Source organism: Balaenoptera ricei, chromosome 18 (assembly GCF_028023285.1).
Source record: "Balaenoptera ricei isolate mBalRic1 chromosome 18, mBalRic1.hap2, whole genome shotgun sequence".
Lineage (NCBI taxonomy): Eukaryota > Metazoa > Chordata > Mammalia > Artiodactyla > Balaenopteridae > Balaenoptera > Balaenoptera ricei.
This window is the reverse complement of record NC_082656.1, coordinates 69,661,607-69,683,112: the sequence shown is the minus strand read 5'-3', so window position 1 is coordinate 69,683,112 and position 21,506 is coordinate 69,661,607. Positions and strand designations below refer to the sequence as shown.

Below are 21,506 nucleotides of genomic sequence, written 5' to 3'. Positions count from 1 at the left end.
TTGATATAAAGTCAGTCTTCCTGAATTTGTTAATACTTGTTTTATGACCTAATATATGATCTATCCTGGAGAATATTCTGTATGTACTTGAGATGGATGTGTATTCTGCTGTTATTGGATAGGATGTTCTGCATATCTCTTCTAGGTCCATTTCATCTGTAGTGTTCTTCAACTCCTGTGTTTCCTTATTGATTTTCTGTCTGGATGACCCATTGTTGAGAGTGGGGTATTAAAATCCCCCTACTATTATTGTATTGTTGTTTATTTCTCCTTCTCGTTCTGTTGGTATTTGCTTTATATATTTTAGGTGCTCCAATGCTTCATGCATATATGTTTACAACTGTTATAGTTTCTTGATGAAGTGACCTCTTTATCATTATGTAATGACCTTTTTTTGTCACTTGAGAACTTCCTTTTTTAATGTAGGTGCTTACGGTTATAAATTTCCCTCTGAGCACTGATTTGTCTGCTTCCCTTTTTTGGTATGTTGTGCTTTAATTTTCATTCATCCTAAAGTATTTTTGAATTTCCCTAGTGAGGTTTTCTTTGACCCATTGGCTGTTTAAGAGTATATTGTTTAATTTTCATACATTTGTGAATTTTCCCGTTTTCCTTTTGTTAGTGATTTCTGGCCTCATTCGCTTGTGGTTGGAGGAGATACTTTGCATGATATCAACCTTTTAAAATTGAAAATCATTTTAAGGCCTAACATATAGTCTATCCTGGTGAATCTTCCATGTGCATTTAACAAGAATGTATATTCTGCTGTTGTTGGGTGCAGTGTTCTGTATGTTTGTTAGGTGGAGTTTATTTGTAGTGTAGTTCAGGTCCCCAATTAGGTGAAAAAAAAAAACACAACAGAAGGTCATCCAGAAATCAAAGGCTGATCGGACCAGACCTTGAATTTAGCTTATATAAAAATGTATATGTGTTTATTAAGGGTGAGATGGGGCCACTCTACCCAAATTGGTATGGTATCAAGAAAGGTTCTTCTCAGTAGACTTTTAAAGTATGTTTACATTTTACATATGATTGCATGCCTACTCTACAAGTTCACAGATCATAGAACTTTTGAGACTTTGGGCCTCTGTGTTTGTGCTTTAAGGAATGTAAGGACAAAAGGATGCTGTGTGCTGCCTTTGGTTTAGAAAAATCATTGTGCACAGACCTGCCATTATATGCAGTGTTTTTGCAGCCAAAACAAAACAAACAGAAGAAGCCTAACTGAAATTTGCAAGTCTAGCTAACCCATTTGAGGTGAAGCTATGTCCATTTATTTAAATTTCTGCATACTTGCTTCATACCAGAGCTTTTAAAACCATGTATTAAATCAATTTCAGGAATATGAAATGCAGAAAACAAAAGAGGAAGAATTTCTGAAGTTATTCGATAGATGGAAAGAAGAAGAAAAGGAGAAACTAGTTGATGAAATGGAAAAAGTCAAGGAAATGTTTATGAAGGAGTTTAAAGAACTAACTTCTAAGAATTCAGCATTAGAATATGTAAGTATTGGGAGTTCCCTGGTGGTCCAGTGGTTAGGACTCTGAGCTTCCACTGCTGGGGGCACAGGTTTGATCGCTGGTTGGGGAACTAAGATCCCACAAGCCACGTGGTGCCACCCGAAAATACCCACAAAAAAACGTTGAGAATATGTAAGTATTAAACCTCGGAGTCTTCATAGCATTTTTAGAGTTGTGGCCTTGAGAGGTGGCATTAGAGTGGCAATGTGGCCCGTGGATCCAGAAGTTCCTTTGTTGTGCCGTGGCCCAGACACCCCTCCTCCCTGAGAGCCTTGGGAGCTCGGGGCATACGGAAGAGAGAGCAAGTCAGAAAAGTCGTTTCCTTGAGAGTGGGAGCTTTGACCCCAAACCCCAGTGCAGAACACTTGGTACATTTTAGCTGGATCAGAGAAGAAGTTCCCTCTTTCTTAGCTGGTTAGGTTTAGATAGCGTAAACCAATAAATCCCTCCCTGAGTTTTAGAGCTTTCCAAAGTTCCAAAGGAACTTTCCAGAAAGACTGACGCAGATCGCCAATGTGGGAGAAGGAAGCTGACCCCGAAAGACAGAGGGAGAGCCTTTGCCAGGCCCCTTCCTCGCCCCAGGCCTAGCTGGTGAGGACAGGGGTTTGAGTGAGCTAGATGTCGCTAAATGCAACCTCCACTTCCCTGTGGGAGCAGCCGTGGTCACAGTGAAGCAAAGGAGGCAAGGGAAGAGTCTGGAGCTCCCTCTAGGGGCCAACATGTTATAAACTAAAATAGAGGGATAGTTTTGGAATACTGCTAAGATCCTTCTCTAAAACGGCCTGAACCCTCTCACAGGGATGGGCAAACTATGACCTGTGACCCAGACCTGACAAACCACCTGATTTTGTATGGCTCTCAAGCTAAGAAAGCTTTTTACACTTTTAAGTGGTTGAAAAAAGTCAAAAGAAGAAGTATTTCACGACACATGAAAATTATATGAAGTTTACCTTTCAGTGTCCACAAGTGAAGGTTTTTTGGAACACAGCCGTACTCTTTGCTCCACGCTTTGTCTATGGAGCTTTTGTGCTGGAGCCATGGAGTTGAGTGGTTATGACCCAAGATCTTATGTGTCTCCCAGAGTCAAATACTATCTGGCTCTTTACAGAAAAAGTTTGCCAGCCGCTGTCATATCTTTACAAAGCAAATGTGGCACGAGGTTAACAATTGGTGAAGGGGAAATGGGTGTTCATTATACTGTTCTTTCAACTTTTTCATAAGTTGTAATTTGCAAATAAAAAGTTGAGGGGAAATTAACTTGGGCTGGCTCATTGTGTCTTTTCTATAGGGCTTTCTTCAGTCACCTCCCTGTTGGTTCAACTATCCCCTATCACCTCGCTTGGTCCTAAGCATCAGAACCTGTGGGCAGTAGTAATTCTTCTACCACCCCTACTCCAGGGGCTTCTCCTGAACTCAGACCCTTGGCATCTTCTCAAAGTGGGATGTTGTATTACCCACAGTAGTGGATTCTGATAGTAACCAATTTAAGACTGGCTTTTTATGTCTTCTCCATCAAGGCCACACTCATTTTTTCTTTCCTTGTGATAAAGCTGCCAGTATGGCTCTTTTGCCTGAGATTCCCTCCATGGTTATCCCTGCCCCCAGGATCATTGTGGAATTGGACTTTTCCCCACCTAGGACTTTTTTACCATTCATATATATACATATATATTTTTTTTTTAATAAATAAATTTATTTATTTATCTCTAGTTGTGGTGAGCGGGGGCTACTCTTCATTGTGGTGCTCGGGCTTTTCATTGTGGTGGCTTCTCTTGTTGCGGAGCACGGGCTTTAGGTGCGCGGGCTTCAGTAGTTGTGGCTCGCGGGCTCTAGAGCGCAGGCTCAGTAGTTGTGGCACACAGGCTTAGTTGCTCCGCAGCATGTGGGATCTTCCTGGACCAGGGCTCGAACCCGTGTCCCCTGCATTGGCAGGCGGATTCTTAACCACTGCGTCACTAGTTTAAAACGGCTTTTTTGAGATGTTTACATATCATACAATTCACCCACTTAAACTGTACAGTTCAGTGGTTTTTACTATGTTCACGGAGTTATGCAACCACCATCACAGTCATTTTAGAACATTTCATCACCCAAAGAAGAAGCCTTGTACCCATTGTCACTCCCTCCCACCCCTGGCAACCACAGCTCTACTTTCTGTCTCAATGCATCTGCCTGTTCTGGACATTTCATATAAATTGAATCATATAAAATGTGATCTTTTGTGAGTGGCTTCTTTTCACTTAGTATAGTGTTTTCAAGATTCATCCACGTTGTAGTATGTATCAATATTTTTTTTTTATTGCCGAATGATATTTCATTGTATGGATACGCCATATTTTATTTATCCATTATTCGATGGACATTTGGGTTGTTTGCCCATTTTGGCTATAGAGGGTTTTAAAAATTATTATTAATAATCGACTTTATTTTTTAGACTAGTTTTAGGTTTACTGAGCAAGTAGTACAGAAAGTTCCATATAAACACCCCTCTCCTACCCTGTACACAGTTTTCCACATTACTAACGTCTTAGATTAGTATCATACATTTGTTACAATTAATGAGCCAATACTGGTACATTAGTATTAACTAAAGTCCATACTTCATTCAGATTTCTTTAGCTTTTACCTAACATCCTTTTTCTGCTCCAGGGTCCTATCCAGGACACCTAAGTACATTTAGTTGTCTTGTTTCCTTAGGCTCAGACTTGTTTTTGATGACCTTGACAGTTTTAAGGTGTACTTTTCAGGTATATTGTAGGATGCCCCTCTGTTGGAATTTACCTGATATTCTTCTCATGGTTGGACAGGGTTTATGGATTTTGGGGAAGAAGTCCTCAGAGATAAAGTACAATTTTCATCACATCATTTCAAGGGTACATACCATCTACATGGTTTATGACTGTTGATGTTGACCTTGATCACCTGGCTGAGGTAGTATTTGTCAGGTTTCTCCCCACCTCACTGCCCCCCATTCCATACTGTGCTCTTTGAAAGGAATTGTGCAGCCCAAACTTAAGCAGTGGGGGACAATGCTCCCCCATCCTTTTGTTTTTGAAGTTAACATATTACGTTCTGAGGGTATTTACTGCCAGTAAATTTGGGAATAACCTACAAGCAAAGGGTAAAATTAAAACCTTATGTCCCTAGTGGTCCCTGGATGATGCTGGCCTCCTCACTAAATCATCCTGAGAATCAACTGTACCCAGTTCCTCTGTTTCTGGCACTGTTGCCTGCCCATTAAAGTTTTAAAGATCGATTGTCTAAGATTAGAAAGTTTAGGTTTTCCTTTCCCTTTCTCACCCAGTGCACGTTCTTTTGTTGGAAGTAATGAAACGGGAAAACCACTGGGAATGAGAAGCAGGAGAAGCACGATGAACGTCCAGGAGGATAGTCAGGTGCTCCCCAATTTTGTTCTCTGTGTCGGTCGTATAAAAGTATGAACATCTGTACCAGTGATTTTGAATTTTATTTTATAGCAATTGTCAGAAATCCAGAAGTCCAATATGCAGATCAAGTCTAACATAGGCACATTAAAAGATGCACATGAGTTTAAAGAAGAACGTCCTCAGCATCCCCAGGATTTCCAAAATGTGATGCAACTTCTTGATAGTCAGGTATGTAAAAGTGGGTGATTACTGCAGTAGAGGCCTGATCTTTCTTGGTGAGGTAATTTACAGTAAGCACCATCTACAAAAAAGTGCCTCTGTTTCAGTGACGATGAAGGTGACTAATTCTTTTTTCCTTATCTCCCAACACGTGTAATTCATAATAGGTGTTTATTAGATACTTACTGATTGACTAATAGACGTGGATACAGAACAGTTGGCAAAGTTGTTTAATTTTTCTTTGAATAATATCTATTTGAATTGGTTCATATTGCCTTAGTAGTTATTTTTCATATTTCAGATGTAGACCCACTTTCAAAAGGCATAGAAAGACATATTGAAGCCCTGACTTATTTTAGAGCTTAAATATGTGGCTGCATTGGCAAACTCATGGTCTTTTACATTTATCAAATAAATTACAATCATTTGGAAGTGAACCTCAGTAATCAGTACAGCCTTCGTCCTGGCTATTTTGGTCACACTGATTTAGGGGAACTTTCTTTTTTTTTTTTAGCCAGGAAACATAGAGATTAAACCTTATGAATGCAGGATTTTTTCAAAAAGCAATATTATGTCATTTTAAAAGGTAAATGTGTTTTTTTTTGTTTGGTTGGTTTTGTGTTTTTTTTATAAATTTATTTTATTTATTTATTTTTGGCTGCATTGGGTCTTCGTTGCTGTGTGTGGGCTTTCTCTAGTTGTGGCAAGCAGGGGCTGCTCAGCAGTTGTGGCGCAGGGGCTTAGTTGCTCCACGGCATGTGGGATCTTCCCGGGCCAGGGCTCGAACCCGTGTCCCCCGCATTGGCAGGCAGATTCCTAACCACTGTGCAACCAGGCAAGTCCCTGTAAATGTGTTTTTGAACATGGACTACTGCCACTGCTTCCTGTCTTGCCTCCCTCCCCTAAATCTGCCTTTCGTGTTACAGCCAGGGTGATCATGTCACCGTCCTGTCTAAAATCCTTCAATGGCTCCCCCTCTTTCACAGAACAAAGTCTAGGACCCTTAACCAGCATTCAGAGTCCCTGGGCATCTGGTCCTGCCATCTCCCACCATTCTTGCCTTTACCTTGACTCTCCAGTAGCCCCAAAGAGCTCCTGGTTCCCGGGACGAGGCAATCTGAGTTCTGCTTTTGCTTTTGCAGCTTTCTTTGTCATGCACCTCCCAGTTTTCAGGCCCTGACACTTATTCAGCTGGGATGGCATCTCTTCTGGAGAGTTCTCCTGGAGTTCTGGGTTATTGCACCGCCACAGTCCTCCAAGCTGGACCTGATCACGTGCACATTATGTGGGAACCCTGCATTGTATGTCCACTGTTCTTCCGGGCAGGGCAAGCAGGGCCTGTCCCTTAGTTCTCTCCCAGCCTGCCAGCGGCTGCCCAGCGAGGTGCCTGGTATGCGGTAGGGGACCAGGAATTGGGTCCTGAACTGAACTGTTGGCATTTGCTCCCAGCAGGCTGCTGTCTCACTAGTTGAAGGACCCAGTTATGAAATCCTCAGGTCCCACCTAAATTTCTCTTGTCTCCTTCCTGTGAGCTCTAACAGTTCAGAACCTATGGACCCAGAAACCTTGATGTTTCCTTTTAGCTTCGGAGGTTAACAAGCTAGCGCCTGTTTTTTTAAATTAAGTTTTATTGGAACACAGCCGTACTATTATGTATCGTCTATGACTGTTCATTTACATATTACTTATGGCTGTTCTCCTGCTTCTAGTAGTAGTGACTGAGTCATCTGGCCCCCAGAGTCTAATATATTTTCTATTAGCCCCTTAACAGAAAATGTTTGCTGAACCTTGCCTCAGAGTATAAGATTAAAACCAAGTGCAAGTGTGTTTAAACGTTTTTGACTGTATTTATTTATTTTTTTAAATGCCTGCTAAAATTTTACCAAATAGATAGTTGGGTTTCATAGGTACTCACTAAAAAGGAAGCTTCCATTTTGAGTAGATGTCATTGTTACAGTTATACTAAATTACTCTTGTTTTACTAATTTTATAGGAAAGCAAGTGGACAGCTCGAGTTCAGGCTCTTCATCAAGAACACAAGAAAGAGAAGAGCCGGGTAAGATTAAGAAATCAACGACCTATAAAAAGTGGGTCTTTCTGAAAAGAATATTTGCTTTTCTCTATAATAAAGGTAATATTTATCCACTTAAGACATTTGTGGAGACATGTATAACAAAAATTAAAATTACTCATAATTCCAATACCATAGATAACCACCAGTGTTACAGCTTTGTTATAATTTCTTTCAGTCTTCTTTCTATGCTGTAAATGTTACGTTTCTATAAGTATAGAAACCCATGTATATAATATGTCTCACAAATTTTGAATTTTGCTTTATATCTATAACTTTATACATTTTTCATTGAATATATCATAAACAGTTTCCTATGTTTTAAAATATTCTTCAAAATCATGATTTTTTTAATGGCTCCATGATGATCTTATGGCTGTATCATCAGTTATTTAATCATTACTCCATTGTTGAATACATGTTTCTAATTTTTAAACATTACAGAGTGGCAGTCTAAATAAGTTTTGAATACAGGCATACCTTATTTTATTGCACTTTGCAGATAATTGCATTTTTTACAAATTGAAGGTTTGTGGCAACCCTGCATTGTCAGATGATGCATTTTTTAGCAATAAAGGTTTTTTTTTTTAATTTTTATTTATTTTATTTTTGGCTGTGTTGGATCTTTGTTGCTGCGCGTGGGCTTTTCACTGGTTGCGGTGAGCGGGGGCTACTCTTTGTTGCGGTGCGTGGGCTTCTCATTGAGGTGGCTCCTCTTGTTGAGCACGGGCTCTAGGCACATGGGCTTCAGTAGTTGTGGCACACGGGCTCAGTAGTTGTGGCTCGCAGGCTCTAGAGTGTAGGCTCAGTAGTTGTTGTGCATGGGCTTAGTTGCTCCGCGACATGTGGGATCTTCCCGGACCAGGGCCCAAACCCGTGTCCCCTGTATTGGCAGGTGGATTCTTAACTACTGAGCCACCAGGGAAACCTGCAATAAAGTATTTTAAATTAAGATATATACATTGTTTTTTAAAAACATAACGCTATCGCACACTTAATAGACCACAGTGTAGTGTAATCATAACTTTTGTATGCACTAGGAAACCAAAAAATTCACGTGACTCGCCTTATTGCTGTGATCTGGAATTGAACACACAGTATCTCTGAGGTCTGCCTATAAAAAGAAGGATTGTTCACATTAAAGTCGTTTTAATGAAAACAAAAATGAATTGTAACACCTATTCCTTTTCCGCTGAGTACATCAGAAATTTAAGTGTTAAAATGCTTTTACAATAGTGCAAAAAATGTAAAGTAGATTTATTTGAGATTTTAAGACAGGAAAACATCTGTTTATTTTGTCACTTTAAATTGTGTGTGTTTTGTAGCCCTTTGTATCCCCTTTTGGGCAAACAACATGGACTGGGTGGCTTATAAACAACAGAAATGGGCTTCCCTGGTGGTGCAGTGGTTGGGAATCTGCCTGCCAATGCAGGGGACACGGGTTCGAGCCCTGGTCTGGGAAGATCCCACATGCCGCGGAGCAACTAGGCCCGTGAGCCACAATTACTGAGCCTGCGCGTCTGGAGCCTGTGCTCCGCAACAAGAGAGGCCGTGATAGTGAGAGGCCTGCGCACCGCGATGAAGAGTGGCCCCCGCTTGCCGCAACTGGAGAAAGCCCTCGCACAGAAACGAAGACCCAACACAGCCAAAAATTAATTAATTAATTAAACAACAGAAATTTATTTCTCATAGCTCTGGTGCTCCAGGAATCGGACAGAGAGAGCTTGTTAACGGGGAGTAGTGGCTGGGCTGTGTGTAGATATAACGCCCATGTTTCTTTCTCCAGTCTAAGCCACCCTTCTGAGCTCCGGACGAAATAGCCAGCTTTGTACTTGACATCTCCACTGCTTCTTAAATGTAACATGTCTAAAGTGAAGTTCTTGGATTTGTTCCCAGACGTGTCTTTCTTTTGGTTGGTGGCATTCTAGCCCACTCAGATGCACTCCCTCAACCCCCAGTTCCAGGCTATTGGCAGGTCCTGCCGAGTGTCTCATATCCACGTGCTTCTGGACATTTCTGTTGCTTCCATCCTCCACTGAGCTCCCACCATTTCTAAAAGGGCCCAGTAACTGGTTTCCCCATTCCAACCTTTTCCTCTTGTAATCTGCTCTCTGCGGAGCAGCCAGAATAATCTGGCTGTCGGCCGCCACTGTAGCTTCATCCTGGTGCCCTCTCTCTGAACCTCCTCTTTTCAGCTACGGTGGCCTTCTGGTAATTTGTAGAACATGTGGCCTTTTTCTCCTTTTACACATGGTTTTCGCTGCTGGGCGGTCCTTCCACTTGTTTTTATTTATTTTATTTTATTTTTTATACACCAGGTTCTTATTAGTCATCAATTTTATACACATCAGTGTATACATGTCAATCCCAATCGCCCAATTCATCCCACCCTCCCACCCCTCTGCCGCTTTCCCCGCTTGGTGTCCATACGTTCGTTCTCTACATCTGTGTCTCAATTTCTGCTCTGCAAACCGGTTCATCTGTACCATTTTTCCAGGTTCCACATATATGCGTTAATATACGATATTTGTTTTCCTCTTTCTAACTTACTTCACTCTGTATGACAGTCTCTAGATCCATCCACGTCTCAACAAATGACCCAATTTCATTCCTTTTTAGGGCTGAGTCATATTCCATTGTATATATGTACCACATCTTTATCCATTCGTCTGTCGATGGGCATTTAGGTTGCTTCCATGACCTGGCTATTGTAAACAGTGCTGCAATGAACATTGGGGTGCATGTGTCTTTTTGAATTATGGTTTTCTCTGGGTATATGCCCAGTAGTGGGATTGCTGGATCATATGGTAATTCTATTTTTAGTTTTTTAAGGAACCTCCATACTATTTACACTTGTTTTTTATGTGGCTGTCTCCTTCCCCTCTGATTTGGTTTTCTCTGCTGTGTAGCAAATTACCACAGATTTATTATCTCACAGTTTCCATGGGATAGGAGTCCAGGCACGGCTTGGCTGGGTTGTCTGCTCGGGGTCTCGCAACCTGCATTCAAGGTGTCAGCTGAGCTGTGGTCTCCTCTGGGGCTCTGGGGCCCCTCCCAAGCCCATTCAGATGATCGGCGATGTGCAGTTCCTTACGGTTAGCTGTGGGAGTGAGACCCTCAGCTCTGCAGTTCACAGCCTGGCTGTGACTTCTTCAAGGCCAGTAGGAGAGCATCTCTCCTGCCTTCATTCTCCTCCTTCAAGAGACCTGAAGTCACCCCAAGACCACTCCATCCAGGGAGGTGGTCCCCTCCCTTTATTATCCTCATCGCCTCACAAGTGTAGCTCTCAACACTGTTTTCGATAGTTTGTTTACTTGTTTATTGTCTGTCTCTTCGACCAGATCACTAGCCCTGTGAGGGAAGGGCTCTGTTTACTCCTCTGTTGTATTCTCAGCGTGCGATAATGTGTCTAAAATGTGGTTGGTGCTTATTAAATATTCGCTGAATGAATGCAGAAGGTCGATAGGTGGCCAGCAAGGGGATCGCACAGGCTTTTTGTGTGTGGATGGGGAGATGCTGGCTGTACAGTTCAGAAGAACAGGGTGGAAAGAGCTGTGTGTCGGTGTGACGTGACATTTGAACCAGGTCCTCTTAACCTCAGGGCCTGCTTGTCTGCCTCGCCGCCTTGCTCACCTTTCATGCTTTAGGCACTTAGCCGGGTGAGGAGGGGAACAGCCAGTGACAACTTAGAGGAGTTGCTTTTCTGTAAGAATGTTGACTCTTCCCTTCGAGATGCTCTAAGGCAGTAGTTCCTAACCAGGGGCATCCTTCAGAATGACCCGAGGCTCTTCCAAAACACAGGTGTCCAGCTCTACCCGCCGAAGGTCTGATTCAGTAGGTAAGTCTGGGACATGCAGAGTTTGGGAAAAACAACAAGAAGAACACCACCAAACCCCAGACGATTGTGTTTTGGATCCATGGTTTGAACCACGGCTCTTACAATTTGAAGTTCTATTTTTATTCTTCAGGGTATTCTTAGAGCATCGGGGTTTAGGGACAGAGTTCAGGCTTCCTTATTAATAGGGGGTGATTTTAGTCCTCGTTCCTTTAAGCCTCTTGTGTTCCAGGCAACTGTGGGAATTTAAGTCGCCTTCTGGCTGGAATACAGTGTACAGTGTAAGTTGTAGAGGTTTACACTTGGCCACTGTGGGTGGTGATAGAGAGGAAGACCGACTGCCAGTGGTCTGGAGGAAGGAGAGGCCTGACCTGGTTCTGTGTGAGTGAGGTGCCTCACCCCATGTGCTGGGAGCGTGGAGTTTTTGTGCCACCGCCAGGCTACGCTGCTCCCTTGTCTGTTGGTTTTGCTTGTTCAGAAGCTGCTTGCTTCTTCCTTCATTTCTCTTAAACCCTAACAGAGAGGCAGATTCAATAAGGTTTAGTAATCTGTGCCTGAGACCAAACTATTAATTATTCCACATGATTGGTGCCTCCTGTTCCTACAATGCACATATTGTATTTCTCTGTTTAAGGGAAGTTGTGTTTGCCAACTTTTTATTGCCTTACCTAGATTCTTGGCAGTCTTTTTTTGGTTTTGTTTTTAAATAACATTGGTAGGAGTTCAAAGGGAACCACAGATAAATGATGGCATGCCCTTTTCCACCCAACAGAAGACTCTTAGAGCTTGGGAGGTTGTAGAATGGTCACGCAGTGAAAGGAGAGGAGGATGGGGTAATGTGGGTGGTAGAGAAAAAGTGTAAAACTTGAAATGGTAGGAGGTCACAAGAAATGAGCTCCAGGGCCACAAGCCCTTTGAAATAATTTCTGGCTATCTCTTTCTTAGACTATCACATTTTCTGGTCAATTCTCAATTCCAGTATCAAAATGATGCCATCCCATAGTTTTTCGTACGTACCCTTTCTGCTTGGGCCCTGCAGTGAGCCCCCATATTGTTGATTCTCAGCCTCCACCCAGAGCCTTGTACATTTTTATTGGCTTTTCCTTCTGTTTTCCAACTCCAGATTTCCCAAACTGCTTTTGGGGGTACTCTTCCAGTAGTCTGTAAAAATGTGGGGAAGGTTCCTGACAGTATCCTCCTGGGGGGGAGATTCTTAGCATCCACTGGGGATATGTAGGGTTCTTTTTAGTCCTTTCTCAGGAAACCCTTTTAACTTGGTTCAACCTATTGTTTGTCCGGCCTCATGTGAGCACAGAGCGCTTCAGAGGGAAGACCCTGCAGTGTATGGATTGAGAGCATTAACTTTTTGTTGTTATTTTATTGTTTTTCTGTTCAGTGTAAATGGATTATTTTTAGAGTAATTTTACGTTCACAGCAACGTTGAGGAAAAAATACACAGCGTTCCCAAATACCCACTGCCCACCCCGTATGCACAGCCTCCGCCATTATCAACATCCTGCACCAGAGTGGTACATTGGTTACAATCGATGAACCTACACTGACATGTCATTATCCCCCAAAGTCCACAGTTTACATTAGGGTTCCCTCTTGAGTTGTACATTCTATGGATTTTGACAAATGTATAGTGACATGCAGCCATCATTATGGTCTCATACAGAATACTTGCACTGACCTAAAAATCCTCTGTGCTCTGCCTGTTCATCCCTCCCTCTCTCCCCTCAACCCCTGATTCTTTTTACTGGCTCCGTAATTTTGCCTTTTTCAGAATGTCATATAGTTGGAATCATACAGTATGTAGCCTTTTCAGATTAGCTTCTTTCACTCAACAGTAGGCATTTAAGGTTCCTCCAAGTCTTTTCATGGTTTGGTAGCTCATTTCTTTATAATGTTGAATAACATTCCATTGTTTGTATGGACCACAGCTTATTTATCTCTTCACCTACTGAAGGACACCTTGGTTGCTTCCAGGTTTTGGCAATTATGAATAAAGCTGCTATAAACATCCGTGTGCAGTTTTCGTGTGGACATAGGTTTTTGGCTCCTTTGGGTAAATGCCAAGGAGTACAGTTGCTGGATCGTTTGGTAAGAGTATGTTTAGTTTTGTAAGAAACTGCCAAACTGTCTTCCAAATGGCTGTACCGTTTTGCATTCCCACCAGCAATGGATGAGAGTTCTTGCTACTCCACATCCTCGTCAGCATTTGATATTGGCAAGCTCTGGATTTTGGCCATTCTGATAGGTACATTTTTGTTACTTTTTGATTTGGCGATTTCTTTTTTTTAATTTATTTTATTTTTATTTATTTTTGGCTGTGTTGGGTCTTCGTTGCCGTGCGCAGGCTTTCTCGAGTTGCGGCGAGCGGGGGCTACTCTTCAGTGCAGTGAGCGGGCTTCTCATTGCGGTGGCTTCTCTTGTTGCGGAGCACAGGCTCTAGGTGCACGGGCTTCAGTAGTTGTGGCTCATGGGCTCTAGAGCACAAGCTCAGTAGTTTTGGCACACAGGCTTAGTTGCTCTGCGGCATGTGGGATCTTCCCGGACCAGGGCTCCAACCCGTGTCCCCTGCATTGGCAGGTGGATTCTCAACCACTGCACCACCAGGGAACCCCGCAAGTACAATTCATTAATACGTTTCATGACATAGACACTAAGTTTGAAAGCGCTGACTTTGAAGACAGGAAAGTTCAAGTCTGGGCTCTTCCCCCTCAAGTTGTCTGCGTTTGGGTCCTCTACTTACCTCTCTAGACTTGAGTTTCCCCATCTGAACAACGAGGTCAAAACTTGGATCCATGAGGCTGTGGTGTGGATTCAACAAGATGAAATGCTTAACGCAGCCTCTACACGTGTTGAGTGTCTGTTAAAAGAAACCTCGCCGGTTAGGAAATGCTGCTCCAGGCACTCTCTGTGCTCCTCTCAGACACAGTTACCCCCGTTTATTTGACCTGCACATCCCTGTCTCTGTTTCCAGGCCGTAGGCTTGGAATGTCCTTAGTGCCATTTACCAAGGGTTTTTTCTCTTCTGTTTAAGCAACTTCCGAAGTTGCTTTAAGAATGTTTCCTTAAATTATTGAAAACAAATTCTTCTTGAATTCTTGTCCAGTATTTGATCTTCCCTGAGGTTAAGTCTCAAAAGATGAATCTGTGCCTCTTTGGATCTGTCTGTTATCTGCCTCTCTTCCTTCTGTTCCCTCCCTCCCTCCCCCTCCCCCCTCCCCCCTTCCCTCTCCCTCCCTCCCCCTCCCGTCCCTCCCTCCCCTCCCCTCCCTCCCATCCTTCCCCCCTCCCTCCCTCCTCCCTTCCTCTTTTCCTCTACCCCCAACCCCCTCCACCTCCCATTTCTCAGTAAATATTTATTGAGAACCTGCTAAGAGCCAGAGACCGTGCTAGTTGCTGGGCATATAAAATAATTCAGGTGGGCTCTCCGGCCCAGGGAGTGCACTTTCCAGCTGGGATGATGCATGTGGATGTGTGAGAACAGCACTGCGTGGGGTTGGAGCTGCTCTGAGGGAGAAGCCTTGATCCTTATCCTTGCTCGTCCCTGTGTGATTTCATGTAATGGCTCAGGTTCCCTCCGCTGTTCACATCATCAGTGTTGGCTTTCTTGGGCCATGAGCTCCCTGGGAACAGAGATGAAGCCCCTTGTATAGCCAGGGCCTTCATACACAGTGATCAGAGAGTTATTCAGTGTGTAGATAACATAGGTCAGCAAGAAGGTATGGCATGTATATACAAACTGCCGAAAGAAGGAATTTACATGCAGTTTGCAGATGAATGCCTTTCTTCATTGGTTTTTCCAGCTCCTGTCACATATAGAGAAACTTCGAACCTCAATGATAGATGATCTAAATGCAAGTAATGTATTCTACAAGAAAAGGATAGAAGAGCTAGGGCAGAGGCTCCAGGAGCAGAATGAGCTGATCATCACTCAGAGACAACAGGTACTTTGGAGTATATATTGGCACCGTTTTTATGTAAACAGTGCAGTTTATCTAAGAACATGTGTTTTTATTTTAGAGCACTTGTAAGTTGGATAAGATAAAGAAGAAAGAATATTTTTTTCCCTGTGGTTGTTTGTATAAGTAAATAAAATAATTTTTAAAGGTATCTTAAAATACCGTAGAGCAATCAGATTTATTCAATTAGAATTCAGAATAAATGTGAAGGTAGCTAAAATTTCTTTTGGTAATTCCTTACCAAAAGAAGCAGCTGAATCCAAATGCTGCTTTTATAAAACGTTTGCCTCCATGTCATCAAAGTCCACATGTCCTGTGTCTTTGGAGGATTTAGTGAAAAGCTTCATTTACTGAGTACGGTATCTGTCCATTATCCAGTATGTCCCTGTCTAGTTCAAACATGGATCACTGAAAGACTGTTCTTCTTTGCAGATTAAAGAGTTTACCAGTAAACCATTAAACAGTGTCAGTGAACCCAGAGGTAAGTGGACCAGGATTCCAGCGCTGGAGGCAAGGCGGGCCTCCCTAACCGTGTGCTGGACTTCAGAAGAATGTTGGGCCACGATGGTTCATGAGTGCTAAGATGTGCTAAGTTGTGCTAACCACAACCCAGAGAGTTGAAGAATTTTAAATACCTAAACTGTCATAGAATGGTCTCATATCCTTTTTATCAGAATATCGTTATGCACCTAATACATGCTTAGTAACTGTACCTCTGGATGGGTGTGCAATAAGATGCCTTATGATTAGAAGTACAGAGTCTGGGGGCAGACCGGGTTCAACTCCCATCTCTGGCACTATGTAGCTTTGTGAGCCTCTGCCCCGGTTTCCTCTGCTCTAAAGCTGGAATATTAGTAGTAATTACATCATAGGCTTGTTACAAAGATGAAATGGGAGAACAGGTATAAAGAGCACCTGTTAAACACTCATGAGTGTTGGCTATCGTTATTAATATTAAACTCTTTAATTATCCTAAAGTGCTGTAGAGGCTTGCTGCATGATTCTGCATGGTGGTAGGCTGGGGTTAAGGGTTTGTTCTAAGTATAGTGGGGGGATATACAACCTACTGATGGTAGCACTGATAGCCATTCGTCTCCGTATCATTCAAGAGCTAGTCTAGAAGGGGGGCTGGGAGCCAGGAGCACAGGGTCTCCCAACACAGCGTAAAGCTTGCCTTTTGCCTGGTTTTCTCCCGAGTGATCCCAGTCTTGGTTCCTGTACATCTCAGGTTATTAAGGCATCTTTGTTTACTTGAGGGATGCCAACTGGGGATTGATAATGGGTGTATGAGCTGGGTTTCCTCCCTGTTTCTGGGGGCCACGGGAGATACGGGCATATCTCGGAAATATTGCAGGTTCAGTTCCAGACCACTGCAATAAAGCCAATAATCACAATAAAGTGAGTCACAAATTTTTTTGGTTTCCCAGTGTGTAATAAAAGTTATGTTTATGCTATACTGTAGTCTATTAAGTGTACAATAGCATTATGTCTAAAAAAACATACACATACCTTTATTAAAAAATACTGTATTGCTAAAAATGCCAACCATCACCTGACAACGCAGGGTTGCCACAAACCTTCAATTGGTAAAAAATGCAGCATCTTCGAAATACAATAAAGTGCAGTAAAATGAGGTATGCCTGTACATTGACCTACACACTTGTTTCCCTCGTTTTGAGATAAAGGTTTGGGAAGGGTGGTGGTTCCCTATAACTTCTCCTGGAATAGTAAGAGTTCAGGTAGTGAGGAATAACTGTATAATTACTTAGACAGCATACATATTTGAAAAATAATTTTAGAAAAAAGTTAGCTTTAAAAGATGTATGTTAAACATCTTTTTTGGGTGAGTCGCTATATGTTGGTAAATTTCATTTATCTTTTGGGGGGGGAAAATATTAGGATATGCACTAGCAAAATATAACCCATAGCTTGTGATTTTTGTTATTAATTTTTTTTTTTTTTTTGTTATTTCAGGGAATCCTTTAACCTGGCAAACTTTTGAATCTAAGCCAACTACCCCAACTGTACCTAGTAAGTTTCTATAATAGGCTCAGGGTTCTAAAGATATTTTTAAAGTGCTAAACCCATACATAAATTCTACTTACTATTTTTAGAGACATTTCTTTGAACATCAGTGTGTTTGGAGATTATATAATGATCTATTTTGGTTCCCAGATTTGAGCTAGTTCTAAAACCCGATATTGTAAATATCCGTGTGATTTTGTGGTGATTTGGGTTAGCCATACTTATTACCTTACTATTACCTTATTACCTTACCTGTTACCTTATTCGCCTAATAAAGGAACAACTAAAAGTTCTTCGGCGTCGCTGCAGTTTGTACTCTTGGATTTCCCAAGGTCATACACTGTGACCACATGACTGTGTGTGGTGGCCGCCACATTTTGGCATCACTGAGACCCTGTGCTGCAGGGTTTGACACGATGGTCCCACCAGTCACTCACTTGAAGTCAGCTCAGCACAGCTGTCTTCTGGAGCTGTCAGGATTTGGCCAGAATCTAAAAAGACATAATCTGTACAGTTCAAAATGGACAGATTGTTTTCTTAATAATAAATAGTTGAAATATTTTTGTTTCCATTCAAGAAAGCGTGTGTACAGGATCTGAATAACGGGGGAGAGGGCCTGCACCGAGGCCGGGCCCTGAGCAACCATTCATACGGGCCCAGGACTTGTGATGATGAAAGGACATTGATGAACGTGTTTGGGAATTTGGCACAATTGACTGGAAAGGGCTAATTGTTTTAACTGCTCAGCTGCTTCTTGAGGCCTCTTGGTGTTGCTTCTGGAAGCTGAAGAGGTTGAGAGGTGCTCAGGAGGAGAGGGTAGTTTAAGTGCCAGGAGTAGAGCTGAGGGGAGAACAGAAGCATTTCAGAGAAGTATGGAAATTTAAAAGACACTCAATTATTAGTTTATATTTTAATTATACTTAGCACAATATTGGAACAATAATGTGTTCCAATAAAACTTTATTTACAAAAACAGGTAGGGGCTGGTATGTCCCACAGGCTGTAGTTTACCAAACCTGGATCTAGATTAGCAAGTTGCAAATGGGTTTGAAGGCCATATTTCCAGAATTGTTAGCAGTTTACCCACAGTTAGGAGTTGAACACTTTCACACTAGCCATTGTAAAGACAAAATTGTATGCCTATAGGGTACCTGAAGTTTGTGGCCAGTATTTTTTAGAATAGGATTAGAATTAAAGATCTATTCTAATAAGCTAGGGAAAGAGTCAGTAAACTAATAGATAAATAAATAAATAGTTGAGAGAGGAACCTCAGATAGGAATTGTCAAATATTGGAAGAGAGGCTGTAGAATCTTAATTTTCTGAGATATTTGAAGTACAGAGCGTTCAGTCTTACTTGAATCAGGTATACTCCTCTCTGAAGGCTGTGGCTGAATTAATGCCTTCTCACGGTGTCTTCCAGCCCAGTGATTGGGGTAGTTTTTTTAATTGGTTTATTGTACATGAATATTCATAGCAGCATTATTCATAATAGCTAAAAAGTGGAAACAACCCACATGTCCATCAACTAACGAACAGATAAATAAAACGTTATCTGTCCATACAATGGAACGTTATTTGGCCATAAAAATACATGCTGATGCTGACACATGCTACAACGTGGATGAACCTTGAAAACATGATGCTGAGTTAAAGAAGCCGATTACAGAGGACCACATATTTAATTGTATGATTCCATTTATATGAAAGGACCAGAATAGGCAAATCCATAGAGACAGAAAGTAGATCAGTGGTTGCCAGGGGCTGGGGGGAGGGAGAGATGGGGCTAATAGATAACGGGTATTTTTGGGAGGTGTACATGTGGTGAGAATGTTCAAGAATTAGATAGTGGTTACGGTTGTACAACTCTGTGACTGTATTTTTTTTAATTTAATTGAAGTATAGTTGACTTACAGTGTTGTGTTTAATTTCTGCTGTACAGCAAAGTTACTCAGTTATACATAAATATTCTTTTTCATATTCTTTTCCATTATGGATTATCACAGGGTATAGGATATAGTTCCCTGTGCTATACAGTAGGACCTTGTTTATCCATCCTATATATAATAGTTTTCCTCTTTGACTATGTTAAAACCCACTGAATTGTATATTTTAAGAGGGTGAATTATATTTCAATAAGGCTGTTATTTAGAAATTGGTTTAGGTTAGTCGGTAATATCTTTGTCTTTTGTCCCTCCATCGTCTGTATGTATCTTGACTAATTTGACGAATATTTGGTTATCATCATGTTCAGGTGCTGACACTATAATTACAGAACGCTGTGAGCTTTTTCTTTTTATGCTTTTTCAGTGAATGCCCCAGCCCCACAGACTTTGGATGCCAAGTCAAGTCTAACAATGGCACATGGTAAGTTTCAGCAAAGCCTCAGCGTTTTATGTACAGTTTCCGCCCTGAGTTAGGTAACTTATTAACTGAAAGTGCTTCTGTGTGGGGTAATTATGCAAACAAAACATTTTGGTGAATGCAAAACAGTTAATAAAACTGCAGTCTTCCTATGTAATGTTACTGTGAACTGATCATACCCACCAGTCATAAACTATAAAATGTATCTATTGCTGGGCTCACAGGTACAGATTTTAACTCTGGGTAGTACTTGGATCATTTATGATATTTGGGGGAAAGTAGTAGGTATTGGGTAAGTGGATGACTTTCTACTAGACCAGCCAACCAGCACATGCCACAGGGCATATGTGACTGTTTTTATAACTTTCAATGTGGCAGCAAGTCACCTTTTTTAAACAAACAGTTTCAGTGATTGGTTGGAAAAAAGCTAGAAAAGACATGTGATGGAAACTAAAAGAAAAAAGTAGGGACCACTGAATGAAACTGCTGCCAGGATCCAGTTCTTGGACCAGGCCACAGACTGATAATTGTTATTAACATGATCCAGTAGACAGGGTGAATATTTATAGACATGTTTTATTTTTATACAACTAAGATGCTAACAGTTTTTATAGTATCTTTTTAATATATTGTTTTCCTATGGTCTGCTGTATATTAAATGAATTAAGATGGGAGGGGGACCACCTTTTTCCTGTCTTACCTACAAATGCTTCTGGAATCTAATGACTACTTCATTCCACTTTTCTTTTTAGCCTTTTAGTTAGGACTTAAATCCATGGTCAGTCGAGTTGGACTTTTTTGTCTTCATAAATATTTTGGTCCATATATCATGGCCTTTTGTAATTATCCTTTTTACTCACTGACTGACTCATGAAGTGTTTATTGCCCCTTATTTTTTTCCTAAGATCATTTCAGGTGGATCGGTTCCCTTTGGCATGTGTTTATAATACGTAATGCATAAATTCTTCACATATTGGATGTTATTATTTACAAGTGTTTAGAACATGCAGGGTTTTTTCCTTTGACCAGTAACAGAGATAAAATGTATGTTTGACCTATAGAAACTTTCTTTAATATTGAATATATGAGAAAATTATCTCTGGCAATTATTGTCTATTCATTTTATTTATGTCAGGTCTAAAGTCTCTCTGTTGCCTCCTTTTTTAAGGTTGATTTTTTTTTCCACTCTTTTTTAGATTCTGTTCCCATATAGGTCCATTACAGAGTACTGAATAGAGTTCCCTGTGCTGTTCGGTAGTAGGGTTGATTTTCATAAGGCATTGCTGGCTACTTCTTTTTTGTACCTCAACACGTGTTTTAGTTTCTTTCGTTTCCCACCTTGTTCTCGTTAGTCTCCTATCTGGCATTACACGAGGGCCATATTTTCTTCGTTTTATATTTTTGGTACCCGATAAAGGCCGCACACAGTAGGCGTGCAATGCTGTCTGGGGCTGATTCCAGGGTCCTGACAAATCTGTCAGTCCTAGAGCACTGCGTTCTGTCTGGACCCTGGCCTGAATCAGCCATGCCCCCTTGCTGGCATCTGTTGGGACTGAAATGCTCGTTTTAAATGCCAGCCAGACCTGGCACGAGGCCCACAGCCCTTGGATTGGGATCAAAGCTGGTTTGTGAGCATCTCAATGGGCAGGAGCAGAGGAGGAGGTTTGGCGGCGGCCCACTGCCTGGCCACCCCCAGCTGTGGCAGCTTCCCCAGGTGCTGGGGGGCAGGGGCACAGGGAGCATTGGTCACGTATCGCACAGCATTAATTAGCCCAACTTCCTCTCTGTCTTTCCTTTTGTTCTAGCTCAAAGCTTGATGAGGTCCTTTACCATGAAAAATCTCATGATTACTCACCGGCTGAGGTTGGGTTCCCTGAGACGCAGACTCTGGGCTGGAGGTTTGCGGGTGCTATTTGGGCAGCGCTCTCAGACAACACCTGTGAGAGAAGCAGGGTTGGGCGTTAAAGGGATGTTGATCCCAGATGCAGCTGTAGCGGAGTCCTCAGCAGGTCTGACCGGGAGCTTTAGAGCTGGGATGGGCACTTTGGAATTTTCCTGGATTGAGGCCATCAGTTACAAGACATGCGTTGCCCCAGGGAGGGGGCACGCTCCTTTCA

General features: G+C 41.9%; 1 protein-coding gene and 1 long non-coding RNA gene across 3 annotated transcripts in view; one reads left to right on the top strand and one right to left on the bottom strand.

The window, feature by feature from the left end:
* DZIP1 (DAZ interacting zinc finger protein 1) overlaps window positions 1-21,506 on the top strand; it is a 54,145-nt gene that overhangs the window by 13,579 nt on the left and 19,060 nt on the right. For both annotated transcript variants that reach the window (XM_059902758.1, XM_059902757.1), the window contains exons 8-14: window positions 1,341-1,502; window positions 4,997-5,134; window positions 7,119-7,181; window positions 14,847-14,987; window positions 15,435-15,483; window positions 16,977-17,033; window positions 19,336-19,392. In XM_059902758.1, coding sequence (XP_059758741.1) covers window positions 1,341-1,502; window positions 4,997-5,134; window positions 7,119-7,181; window positions 14,847-14,987; window positions 15,435-15,483; window positions 16,977-17,033; window positions 19,336-19,392 — 667 coding nt within the window. The remainder of the gene's footprint in view (window positions 1-1,340; window positions 1,503-4,996; window positions 5,135-7,118; window positions 7,182-14,846; window positions 14,988-15,434; window positions 15,484-16,976; window positions 17,034-19,335; window positions 19,393-21,506) is intronic.
* Window positions 8,263-21,433, bottom strand: LOC132352326 (uncharacterized). The gene is made up of 4 exons (XR_009498674.1): window positions 21,245-21,433; window positions 17,267-17,533; window positions 13,787-13,903; window positions 8,263-8,310 (listed from the first exon to the last, which is right to left on the bottom strand). It is a non-coding gene; the product is annotated as an uncharacterized LOC132352326 (long non-coding RNA).